The 13,918-nt window shown below is 41.1% G+C and overlaps 1 protein-coding gene across 2 annotated transcripts in view; it reads right to left on the bottom strand.

The window, feature by feature from the left end:
* Positions 1-8,294: 8,294 nt before the first annotated feature.
* The window catches only part of socs3b (suppressor of cytokine signaling 3b), a 9,039-nt gene continuing 3,415 nt past the window's right edge, over positions 8,295-13,918 (bottom strand). For both annotated transcript variants that reach the window (XM_028475559.1, XM_028475558.1), the window contains exons 2-3: positions 12,167-12,518; positions 8,295-9,191 (exon numbers count right to left, since the gene is read on the bottom strand). In XM_028475559.1, coding sequence (XP_028331360.1) covers positions 8,634-9,191; positions 12,167-12,295 — 687 coding nt within the window. In that variant the 5' untranslated portion in view covers positions 12,296-12,518 and the 3' untranslated portion in view covers positions 8,295-8,633. The remainder of the gene's footprint in view (positions 9,192-12,166; positions 12,519-13,918) is intronic.

Here is a 13,918-nt window from a genome sequence, read left to right as displayed (position 1 = left end):
TTTTAATAATCTTTTGATTTATTCATCTCAAATTACATGTTTTTCGGATACATTTATGATCATATTATAATTGTTTTTAGAATAATCAGTTTTTCACCTGGGCTACACCTACTTTATAACCAAAAATTTATTTACCTAAAAAATTTAAAAAAAAAAGATCCCCTTCAAATCTGTAGCAACTGTTTCATATTCCTTCCAAACGCTGTTATTTCTATCGTGACTTTCTAGTTAATGGATGGGAACTCCTGTCCAGAGCTTAAAAGTCCAGGGAAGTGTTTGTATGACAAAAAAAAAGATTGTTGTAACTGTCTGGAAACAAATTCGGCAAAGTGAACACAAGGTGAGAATGACTTCCTTCCCTGTCAGTTCTTTATAAATTACATGGAACGGGAGAGGAGCCAGGATTTCCAAAGCTTTGTAACCTTGCAGACTCTACATTAATGCTCTTGAGCGTGCCCCACAAGCTCTCTGTATGCAGTGATTATGTTATAGATGTTAGTTGTCCATGAGTTAGGTTATCTTTATCATCTAGCTTTACAAAAGAAGTACTTGAAGCTGTTGGTGTCATTATCTTTGATAGATAAACTTTTAATCTTAAACAGTATCTACTGATTCATTGGATAACATTAGTTGCCACCCATTTATGACTTAAAAAAAAAAACAAAAAGCAACTAATCTCCTGAGAATTAGTGTGCGTGTTAATGTTATGCAGGCCTGGAGAGACAAACCAACACCTCTGAGTGTTAGAGGCTTTGGTCCAAGTCCATGCAGTTACAGTCAGCCATTTGGCAGCTGGGCTTCTCTCCTGCTACGTTAGCGCAGCTGTGCACGGAGAACAAGAGCAGGAAAGAAAATCTCGCTCTATTTAACAATGCAACAGTGAGTGTTGCAACCTGCCCCCGGAGGAGCTTCCTACAAACACTTTCGGTGCCTTTTCAGGTCACCTCAATTTTATTTGCACTCCTGAGTCAATAGCAGCTCAGGAACGCCCCTGTAGTAATCTGTCCAGGTGTTACTGGAAAAAACCTTATTGGAGTTTGTTAGTCATAGTGAGGTCAAGGTCTGTGGTGTGTGTGTGTGTGTGTGTGTGTGTGTGCATAAATGTGTGTGTGTGTGCTTAAGCTTGTCAGTATAGGTGATGGTCCATCTGCAGATTTACACACACTCACACTTGCCAAAAACTGTGGTTTTGTGTGTTCGCTTGTCTATATACATCCCATATGGTTTTTATTGATCCGTGTCCCTGTTATTCTCCATATGCTCTCTCTCTCTCTCCCTTTCTCTCTCTCTCTGATGGTGAAGGAATGATGGAATGCTGGAGGGTAACTCTGGTTTCCTGGAAGCTGGTCTGGCTTCATCAGAAGCGGCTGTGACAATACTCCATCTGATGGGCCAAGCTAAGGTCTTTCCTATAAGCGCCGATCAGCCAACAAAAAGCCTTCCTGGAAGGAACAATCAGCAAACCGGAGGCCCTTCCTGGAAGACTGCTGCAGATTTTTGCTCAGAGGCGTATTACTATAATATTCTTTCCCCTCTTGTAACCTGGATGTGGCTGCGCATGCACAAAAGGCTCCTGATAACAGATTAGAATCAACATTCAAAAACATCCTTCCCTCACAGGTTTTAAAAAAAGAGGGGTGTTGTCCAAAAGTTGTGAATGTTTTGATTGTCGAAAAGAAATAACCCTCCTAAATGGGCCCAGTTGTTAGAGAGCATGGTGTTGTGCTTGGCTGAGACACTGTTGACAACTGTTGAGCTTGATGCAGGAAACCATAACCAGAAAAATGAATCACAGTGGAAAGTCTTTGTGAGAGAGGAATGAAGGATAGAGAAAAAAATATTCCAACCCCACTCACCCAGCAACTATGGGGAACATAAAATGAGTCACGGCGAGCTGAGCTGGCTTATTTAGACAATGTGTTTGTGTGTAAAACTGGATTTTTCTGGTTGGATTTTGCGAAGTGGGCCCACTATTTTCTCCTCTCATACATACATAAACAAATAGTGTCATCCACACACGCACACACATATTTTCAAAGTGGAACCAAGTGTTTGAATCATTGTAATTACCTGAATGTGAGCAGAAGAAGCTGTCATTAAACATGATCAGTGGTTCCCACTCAAATCCCACTCAAATCTCCACCTTTCTGGCTCTCATCCAGAGAGGAGTGTGTGTCTATGTGTGAGTGTGTAACACTATTCAAACAGCCTTATCATCAGACTTTAGTTGTGCACTGTGTACATGAGGGTTTTTCAAACATCAAAAACTGTATTCATCTCAGACTGGAGCTGACCTGTTACAGTAAACCACCTCACTGTTATAAAAAGCTTTGATAGCATTGCTATGGTTGATGACCAAATCGTCTCATGTCTTGTTGTTACCACTTTGTGTTGGAGAGTGTTAAAGCTAAATCAACATCTTCAGCTTTGGCATCTGCAATGCCAGCAGTTACAAGCAGCTAAAGGGATAATAAGTAATGTCAGCATTGCAACAACACTGGTTATTTTCTTCCCCTGATTATAGACATTTGCAAACAGCGCTGCATTCGAAAAACGTCATCAGGGACCCTCCTTACTTATGCTACCTGTTCTCTATCTGTTCTCATTAATGCCGCGAGGGAGAGGAGGGAAGCAATATTCCCTATGTCCTCTTCTTTTTATTTTATTTTTTATTTAATTACATTTTTAATATATTTTTTTATATAGAAATGTATTACTGGTCATTTTTTATAGGCAGTGGCTAGCCGTACAGTTGCCGTCTCAATATACCGACATTCTATCCGTATGCAGCGCCCCTCATTGGCCAGTTTAGGTCACATGACTAAGACTAAACCTAATCCTAACCCTAAAAATTGTGATTTCTATATTAGGTGATAACCTTACCCTAACCCTAACCCTAATGCTGCGTTCACACTATATGCGTCACAAAATGTTCGTACGTACAGATCACGTACAAAGTCAATGGATAGATGCGTCCCAGATCCAAAATCTTTCCAGTGCGGCGATGCGATCTGCACGTCAAGTGCATTGGCCGTGCGAGCGCGCTCCTGATTTTATGCATATGCACTACGAAGGATTTGGTGTGGAGGAGAATCACCAGGAGGTGGTAGTAGCAGGTAAAAGTTCTCTCTGTAGTTTTCACCTTTGAAAGTCGGCACTGAGCTAGGATAGCATTAGCCACTAATCACACCTGCTTTTTTCACTGGTGGTTTATGTTTATGAGAGGAGAAAAGGGAGTGCAGCTCCTCACTTCCTCAGGCAGTGAAACTCACCGAGTTGGATGTGTCGCTGGTGGGCGAGGCTTCGCTTCAGACGTGCGTATGAAGCAAATTGGGGACATTTTTTGATTATGCGGCCCCTGCAATACGTTTTGTGCGGCAGATGTGTCCGGTGCCGCGGAAGACGCATCCTCTGTGAACGCAACCTAAACCTAACCCTAAGACGCTATGTACGTGTACTTCGATAAATGTACCAATAAGCACCGAGGGTTATAGACATTTTCTTTTATTATATTAAAATCAATTAACTTTACTGAGTTCTACATCGACCATATTATTTAACTGTTTTTCAAAAGTAATTCATCATTGTCTAGTAAGTCTTAAAGTTATAGTCTGCAACTCTACTCAAAAACCTTTTTTGTTTGACTGGTCATTCAATCCTGAAAATAATCAATACATTATGTATTCAGAAAAAGGAGTGAAAAGAGTCAGACCTCTGTAGCAGCTGGAATCCTGTAAAAACGCTGGCCAATCCCTGCCATTCGGTCCGAAAGAAATGAGCTGCTGTATTAAAGTCTAATTAAAAAGTAGTTTGGATGTTGAAGATGACTTTATCCCTTCACATACAAGTGCAAAAATAACCAAAAAACTGTTTCCCTGCTTCCTCAACCAATAGTGAGTGAGCATCATTTGTTTGGGTGCTTTTTTTTTAACTTCAAGGCTCCCTTGACCATTACACGTGAACACTCACATGCAGAAAGACACCTCGTCTGCTCTTGCACGCAAACACACACTAACACACACACACACACACTCACTCACACCAGGCGAGCCATAAAACTCAACTCAATTAAAGTGCCTCTTTCCTGGAAGCCAGCCTCAGACTGAGCACAAGGTATGCAGAGAATGGGAACTCTGTGTGTGTGTGAGGAAGAGATGAGGAAACTCACACTAAGCTTGATTTGACAAATGATAATCTAGCTTGGTCGGACACGTAAAAACACACACACACACAACACTGAAATCGTAGACTGTCATAAATCTCTTCCACGTGGAGCCTTTCACCTCTTTGACCACACACACACACACACGCACACGCACACACACACACACACACAAACAGGACACTATTCCCCCTCAGACTCAGGCAGGATGCATTACCACCCAAAGCATTCATTTCCAGTTAAGTCCGACGCCAAAGAGAATTTCAACACAGCAACTTCTGTATTAGCCCACACAATGGTTATCGTGGTGTGTCGACCTAAAAACCCCATTGTTGTCGTGCACATCAGTTTGGGCCCTCCCTTTTCCTGTGCATTATCTATCTGCCTATGGAATTTACCCACAATGCCCCAGTAAAAAAAAAAACAACAACCGAGAAGTCAGTATTGCAGTCATTTTCAAACCTTGTGACTTCATGTCACTTAGCACACACACACCTTTGTTTATCTCGGAAATCTTAATTGTGGGTAAATATTGTGTGTGTGTGTGTGTGTGTGTGTGTTGTGCAGCCGGGAATTGCTGATTGTTAAACAATGGGTTACAGTTAGAGCTTATTGAGTCAATATTGTCTCTGGTAAGGAGAAAGTAATGATCAGTGAAAGAAAGTAGCACACAGAAGTAACACACAAGGCAAATGCATTGACTTTTGTAAAAATAGTGCTCTTTAATATAAATTATTGAAATATTTTAGAAATATAAATATGTGCAATGTTCCTTTTCATTTATTTTTTGTAATGATTTTTTTTTTGTCATTTCAGATAGTACAGCTTGTATTCATTCGCCAGACAAGTGGCCAGTCTTTTTTTTTTTTTTTCCAAGAGTCTTTATAAAAGACAAAATGCGATCACATACACGTGGTCCGCTGGTGCAGCACATGTAAAGACTTTGTGTGAGAGAAGGAAGACCCAGGTTTGACCAAAAAAAACAAATAACAAAAAAAAAAAAAACCCTTCACATCATCATCCACGCTGTGCTTTAATCAGCGCTTTTTGGCTTTTCCAGGTGTCTCACTCCTTTTTTTTTGTGACGCTCCAATATGGATCACGTGTGGGAGGATCATTGCTCTACAAAAAGCTTCAAACTTTGACAATCACAGGAGGGAATTCAAAAACCTGTCAGTCTTCTACAGCTGCAGAGGGAAATAAAACACCTTAATGAAGTTTACAGGTACTAATACCTGCCCATTGAACAGCCCCTTCGCTCTTTTATGAATGATAATGTATGAAAATCACGTGAAAACAATCCAACACTGAAACACACACGATCGCCTGACGACGACACAGCTTGTGGAGACACCATTATAAGACTCAGCTGTAACTAAAGCTTTACAACATCAACCATGGACCAACTTTCAGTTTTATCACTTGTGTACCCATTAAAATTTATCCATTTCACAATTGATTTAGTGCCGTTCTTTGGCTTTGAACAAACATAATTACAATAAATTTATGATTTTCCTCCTCAGGGATTGTTTAAGGCGGTTTCGTGCCAGAGTTGTGTTGGTTTAACATGGTGTTTTCTCTTCTCTGCGCCTCAAGGCGATACACTCCCTCTTCAAAGGACGCCGGCGCTCACGGCTAATTCAGAAGCAAAAAGCAGCTGTTTAGTTGATTCCTGCTGGTTGACAAAACCATTAGAAGTTCTCCAATGAATGGAGATGATTCCTGTTTATTGCTTTTGTTGTGCGGAGTTTGGGTTTTGTGGTTTCTTTTGAAACATTGGTAACTTTAAGCCCTTTGTGGACAACACTGTTGACTAAAAAAATGTCAGTTTTTATTGACTAAATCTTTTTAAGTGACAATAACCACACAATGACTAATTAAAAAGTAAACGTGAACGAAAACTGTATTAAAATAAATTGATATCTTCACAATGGACTAAATCCAATCAGGACTAAGTTAAATTTTTTATATAATCATAAGTGTTGCATTGAAGGCGGGACAAAAACTGTATCAAAATGTGTTGATATTTTTGTTCAATAATGATCACGTGGGATAAAATCCAATCAGGACTGAATTTCATTTTCTGGAAGGTATCCAATCAAAACTGCTTTTGTAGCTTGGAAGGCGGGACAATCCGTTAAGAAGTGATCCAATAATAAGTAAGCTGATTATTTTTGCTGACGTAAGAGGGCTCATTTATTCTTAAGCATTGATCGCATCAAATCTGTCTGTGTGAGTTTAGGAACATTAAAATGATCCAATATCAGGTTGATTAATGCGAACTAAATCTTTAAAAATGCACAAACTCTTATGCTTTATACTAAATCTGTTACAGATATAGTCGATTAAAATCTTAAAAGTAATTCGTTGACGAAAGCTAGACTATAACTAAAATAGTTCCAACTAAATGTACGTTGCATTTTAGTCGACGACTATAACTAAAACAAATTCAAAATTTGTTATTTTAGCGATATACTTTGTGACATTACTTCTAAAAGACATTCTACATGTGATGGAGAGCCATTTTCTTTGGACTTAATGATTGGCTGTGTTCGAAAAGTCATACTAACATATTACTCATACAAAGACTGACATCATAATGAGTATGTAGTGTGTTCACATTAGATAGTATGCAAAGATGAGTATGTGAGAAATACCCGTATGTAAACTATATCGTTACATCTTTTAAGTATGCACGGTGGCCACGCTAGGCAGACTCAACCGCCCCATGATGCATTGCGAGCGAAATGTAAAATCGTACTGGGACCGGCTTCAAGCTGAAAATAAAACATCCCCTTTTCAAAACAAAAGTATTTCTTCTTTTTGAAACGCTTTTGTAAATAAGGCTCTTGTTTTGAAGTCAACCGGAAGTTTTGTCAGTAGCACAATGGAGGATCTCTGAAAATCTCCGAAATGTCGGCATGAAATGTGTTTCTATGAGTTATATGGATGAAATGAGCACATGTTGATATTCTACTTGGTCACTTTCTCACTTAAAATTTTTCAGGACTTTCAAAGGTGGGGAATCAACAGAGATATTTAGCCTCAGTGTGATTCAGGTTTTTGTCGTATGTTCAAAATGCATCTTGGGAAACTTGGAAGTATACTTCAATGAGAATGGTCATCATCCTAATCATACTAATACTATATTATAGACAGTATATACTCGTTAAGTTTGTAGTGTATTGTACGAGTGCGACATTTCGAACACAGCCCTTGTTTTTCTATTTGAGATGAAGCGCCGTCACTTTTCTAATCCACACCTTTTAGTGATTTGGTAACTGTTGTTAAATGGGTGTTTTTAGCTGCAGAAACACCAGCTCTGGTTGTTTCTGCAGCAGCGTGTCCTGTTGAGCTCACTCGTTTCCTCCAAGTCAATCAAATCAATGTTTTTGTTTGGTATGCCGGTATGTCTCCTCCCCCTTCGCCGAGTTCCTCCCCCCCACTCCCTAGCTCTCAGACCTCATCAGTTTCCTTTTTCCTAATCCTGATTCCCGCTCTTCTACCCGCTCTGCCAAAACTCTACACCTCCCCCATAACTCTAGGACTCCCCTTGCCCCCGTTCCCCAAGGAGCTTTTTACAGTGTCGTTGACATTTTTCCAGCCCTGTCTGGACCAAAAATAAGTTCTGCTGTTTTGTCTGGTCCCTCGCCAAGGCTTTTGTCTCAGTAACAAGCTTTTGTCTTGGAAACAGCGGTCTGCTTTTTGTCCCTGTCACACACACACACACACGCACACACACACACACACACACACACACACACACACACACACACGCATCTCCTGAATGAACAACCAACACAGGTTGTCGGAGAAGACGCAAATGGGACGTATGGATAATGCTTCGTAATCAGGTTTTAGTCGCAGGCTTACAAACCTTTATGTAGGCCTGTACCTTCAAGTGTGTGTGTGTCTGTGTGTGTGTGCGTGTGTGTGTGTGTGCGCGCGTAGCCACCCTGCTCCCACTCAAACAGGCAACATTTGCGGGAAGCAGCAAATGGAGATGTGTGTGTGTCACCACAACACACGCACGCACACACACACACAAAGACAAATAGAGGTTTCAGTGCCGGGCCCTTCATTCGCACTTTGACTTCCCGCTGTAACTCCTCCTTCTCTCACTGTCGGTCAACCTTTTGTTTTTTTTTTGCCCTTTGTCATGTTTTCTTCATCGGGTGATCCCAACTAAGTGTCATAAATATCAAGCTGATAGAGCACATTACATCTCACCAGGATTTCTGGTAGCGTTTATATGAAACGGATTGGGGGCGGATTTTTCTACGGGGCATTCTCCTTCTGCCTCAGAGTCAGTCAATGGAATTGTTGACCTTTGACCTCTGGCTTCATCAAGCTAGTGGTCACTTTCCACAGGGGGAAGGATGGAGGATGGAGAATCCTCATCCTGGATTCTCCGAGTTCTTCGTGCCGCTTTTTTCCAGTCGTGTGTCGCTCACAGAAGAAACCGCGTCAGTCATATCGGAGCGTCGTACTCTTCCAGGAAGTCTCTGAGCGTGAGCGGTAACTGCTCAGTCTGCTCCGATTCCACCAGGCCTCCACTGTTCAGAGTCCTCCTGCACATGTGCTGCAAGGACGAAAGGGAGGAGGAGAGAGGCCTCTGCAGCTCCAGGGGGATCCTCTCTCCACCCGTGTGGATCAGATAAACACTCCCAGCCTTCACTTTAACTTCCGCTGAATTCCCCCCACTCGCTCCTTCTCTAGTCCTCACAGAGTCCGGCCCCTTGCCCATGTAGTACGCTATGAGTTTCAGCACACAATTGAATTGCAGTGGCTCCGTGGTGTTCTGTGGGTCCGGCTGCAGGAAGAACCCGGTGACCTCGCTGTGGATGCGCAGGTTCTTGGTTCCCCTAACCGTCTGGACCGACAGGGTGAAGAAGTGGTGGTGGTCCGAGGAGTCCCGGATCAGGAAAGTTCCCGGAGGTTGAGAACGGAGCAGGGAGCTGGCCTCCCGGCCGCTAATGGCCCCCCAGTAGAACCCGCTCTCCTGTAGCTTATGCAGCGCACGCATCACCTGACAGGGAGAAGAGCTACTGTTAACCCACCGTGGATCGTTACAGAAAACAAATGTTTTTTTAAATATTTGTCTACCTATCATCCCACTAAAACACTCCTGTACCTGCAAACACAAATGGCAATAAAAACTTTTCGGATACTGATCCTGTTTACCCATACGCTTCTAGGACATATGTGTCAAACACATGGCCCGGGGGTTGCGAGACACCAGGAGGGGGGGGTCGCCGATGCCTTCAAGAAACTGAGAAAATATTTTTTTTTAACAATTTCAGCCCATTTTGCTTATTTTTTTACCCTTTTTCTGCAACTACACCAAACTTGTCATATTTTAACCTATTTTCATCACTTTTTCTTGTCATATTTTTGCTCCTTTTAATGCATTTTGGCAACATTACTCCTATTTCCGCCACTACTCCATCAAATTTCAATGCCTTTTCTGCACATTTTTGGCACTTATAAACCATTTCCAAATTATTTCCCACCTAATGTCTTATGTTGACCCAATATTGTCACTTTTAACCTCTTTTCACCATATTCCACGCTTATTTTTTGTCATTTTAACCCCATTCACAACTTGTTATGCCCATTATTTGCAGGTTTAAACTAATTGTACCTACTAATTGTTCCAATATTGACACTTTAAAGATTTTTTACCACATTTTTTTTGGCCACTCTAATGTGCAACTTTTAACCAATTTCTTTAAACAACCTTTCTAAAATCCAGCATGTTTTCCCCAAACAATCCCCTAAAAATTACACACAATCATAAAATTTTGAAGTTAAAATCCTGCATTGACATATCTGTCATTTATTGCTTGGATATTGTATGGTTATTGCATTTATATAGTATATGGAAGTGTAAATTAGTGCACAATAATGTTGGAATTGCTTTTCCTCCCCCACCTAAAATCCAACTGGTAATATTTTTAAAGGAACTTTTGTTATTACTCATTGACTCAAAGTGAACTTCACACAGAGGCCAAAAAAACAGCAGCAGGCTACAACAGGGAGGACCAAAACATAAAGTCAGAAGAAGATACGTTTTTTTTTTTATAAAATCATAACTATAATGTGCATCTACAACAACATCCATTGGGTTTTATCATTATAACATGTAACACTATAGACTTTTTGTTAATGACACCTTCTGTTTTTACAATAAAAATCATGTTCTACTCCTTTGTTCACCAACAGAACAATCTGTCTCAACCTTCCAAGAAACATTTTTCTCTAACTTCCTTGTTTTGTTCTCACTAATTTTGTTTTTTTCCTTTCCCGCCCTCTTGAGTTTTATGTCATCATTAATATATCATTTAATATTAGTATTTACCCCATGATGACAGTATTTTGTGTTCAAAAACAATGTTTTAGTCATACATATTTTTAATAATAACCAAGTTTTTTTCATATATTCCCATTACTCTGAGACAATATAATGCATTATACTAAATCAGTGGTTCCCAACCTTTTTCGGGTCATGAGCCCATTTTGACTTTTTTTTCCTCTTTTTTTTCTTCTATAATTAGTTATTGATCATGTTTATTAAAGCGCGTTACAAATACAGAGTAGGCATTTTAAAATATTATTTTTCATCAGTAATGTTTTCTTTGACCATTTACTAGACATTCCAGGTGACCTCACATGGGGTCACGACCCCAAGGTTGAAAGACACTGTCTTAGATTAAAACAACACCTTAATTATAATTGATAAGTATAGTATAGTATATAGTATAGTTTATCCTTGTTATTGATTATATGGGTGATACAGCTGAAAATACATTTATCAACTTTAACATCATCATGGGGTGAATACTGAAAAGTTGTGCTTTGTAAAATTGATTTAAGTGTTAAAGGCACAGTGTGTACTTTTTGGCCACTAGGGGCGCTAGACCTGTAACCTTCACGTCAAGCGCCCCTAGTGGCCACAAGCACCGCAGCACTGTCACAAAAATCAACAAACAGTCAGTCGGGCCAGCCTCCCTTTGTCTTTTGATTGTGTATGGAGACAATAGTGGGCCTGGAACTATGGGATAAGGATTGACTCTAAGGGCTGCGGCGCAAAGCGGGGCTGGGCTTACGCCGAGGCTGGAGGAGGAGCCGCTGCCGCCGCCCTCCGCCTCTCCCCGCCGCCGGAGGCCCAGCGCTTGGCCCTCCTTGCCGCGTCAGTAGTGCTCCCCCCTACTCCCTGGCCTCGCCGCTGTCATCAGCCAGGGTCGGGGCGGTGTCTGGTGCCAGGCGGGAGGCAGGTCTGCGGAGGGGGCGGTGTCTCGGCGGCGTCTTTTTAGCCTCCTAAGAAGCAGTTTTAAACTTTTTACTTGCCTCAGCCATGACCAGGAGTCGAACAGGCAGAAAAATACTTGCTAAAGCCTTTTAGCCCAATGAGTATATCCAAGCCTGTGGTCACATGACTGCCGTAAAGTGATACGTTCTCTAGGCATTCTCCAGGTCACATGACCTGGCTAAAGACGGTCCGTCTCTTCCAAACTTACATAGTCGGTATTTCAAGAGGGAAGCCCCGCTCGCAGCATTGATACTGTCAAGCACTGTATATTGGCCTGAGGAATCATTTAAAATAACTCATATGGGTCAACTCTTTAGGTCAAAAAGTCTATCAAAAATACTTGTTTTAGGAGTCGCTGCTTCCACTACTTCTCAGAACAGCATAAAAAACAGGGTTAGCTTTATTTTTGAGTGTGTGCTAACCCAGACCTTCCCCTAAACAAGCCACGCTACAGAATTCACTCACATGTGCTGTCTCTAATAGGAGAATAAGCCAAAAGTGGCACATATTGTGCCCTTTTTGTTAGTAAATGTGGCATTGTGACATTTTGCATCAGCAAATTTAACCCAGAATTGTCTTTCTGATAAAATTTCATTGAGACAAAATATCGAGATATGGGTTTTGGTCCAAATCGGCCAGCCCTAGTTCCACCACCATGTGATACGCAGTTCTTCTCCCACGTACAGACTGACCTGCTGGTAGTGTTGGTGCGAGCTGAACGGCTTGTAGTGATGCGGGGTAAAGTTCGCCCCCTGAACCTGGTCGTCTGGCAGGGTCACAGAGCTCATGGCGAGGGCGTTGGGTCCGCCGTAGGCTACCATGGCGCCATGGCCCCCTGCCTCCACCTGCTGGTGGAGAGGCAGGGGGCCCAGGGGTGGAGCGCGGGCGGAGACAGGTGGACGGGTGCCGTTGGGAAGCGAGGTAGAAGAAGGAGAGGACAGGGAAAGGGGGGGTGGTGGGGGGGTCACACACCGGGTCCAGGGCCCCGGGGCAGAGGAGTCCGATGCATCCAGAGAGGGGCTGGTAGAGGGCACCTAAACACAGCTGAGGAGAGACGAGGACGGATTACACTGGATTTTTAACAATATTGTGCACAAATGTATCATTTATAGAGAATCAGCAAACCATTCAGTCAAACTGTAAAAAAATTTAACACATCAATGTTTTTCATACTCCTACTTCAAATTCCTACCTGGGGCCAGTTTTGATGCTTTGAAGGGCCAAATTTGGCCTGTGAACCTTGAGTTTGACCTGTGCTTCGCAATGCCGAAAATGCCAACAATAGTAAACTTATGACGTGACATGAAAAATGCTGAAAAAATCTCTTTGGGACATTAATCTATTTATTCAAGTATTAAGCAGTTAAAGTAGTTAAAGATGTAGAGATGGGTGATATTTATATCCACCAAAATTCTAAACCAAATTTCCTGTACCTGCAAACATACACTGCAATAGAAACGTTTCTGAAATTGATTATGTTTAGCGTTAACCTTCTAGGACATGTTTGTCAAACTCAAGGCCCGGGGGCCAAAACAGACTACAGCAGGTGTTCCCAAACTTGGGGTCAGGACACCAATTAAGGGTCGCGAGACACTGGGAGGGGGTCACCAGATGCCTTCAAGAAACTAAGAATATATTTTTAACAATTTAAGCTCATTTTTGCTTATTTTTATCATGTTTCTGCAACTACAACTTGCCATATTCTAACCTATTTTTTTAATCACTTTTTGGCTCCTTTTAATGCAATTTTACTACATTACTCCCATTTCTGCCACTTCTCTATCAAATTTCAATGCCATTTCTGCACATTTTTTCCACTTTTATGACATTTTCGGCACGTGTAAACACTTCCCACCACTTTTCCCACCTATTGTTATATGTTGACTCATCATCATCTTTTAACCCCCTTTCACCATATTTCATGCTTATTTTTGTCAATTTAACCACATTCAGGATTTGACATCCCCAATGTTTGTCAGTTAAAACTAATTGTTCCAATATTGACACTTTTTACCAATTTTTTGGCCACTTTTAACCAATTTCTGTGGTTTTTAAAACCCAGTTTCATCACCTGTTCCACCATTTTTTTAAGTCACTTCTAACCTATTTTATTCCTGATTATACATCTTTAAGATGATTATATACTGGGGCGCAAATAATAATAAAATTCCTGGATAACAGTGGATATCATTCATAAAATGATAGTTAAAGATGTAGAGAGGGGCAATATTTACATTAGCAGATATTAACCATAAAATGTAATATAATTCTACTCCAGTATTGCTTTTCTCACAGATATTGAAACACTGATATGTTTGTTGTTTGAGACAACATAATAAAAACAAATATGACACCTTTTCCCATTTTGCACAGATGATGTTTTGTTGTAATTTATAGCTAGTGGGTCATTGCATTCAAAATAACTATAACCTCTTATTTCCATG

This window comes from Gouania willdenowi, chromosome 19, assembly GCF_900634775.1.
Source record: "Gouania willdenowi chromosome 19, fGouWil2.1, whole genome shotgun sequence".
Classification (NCBI taxonomy): domain Eukaryota; kingdom Metazoa; phylum Chordata; class Actinopteri; order Blenniiformes; family Gobiesocidae; genus Gouania; species Gouania willdenowi.
The sequence above is the reverse complement of the archived record's forward strand: the minus strand, read 5'-3'. Positions and strand labels throughout refer to the sequence as shown.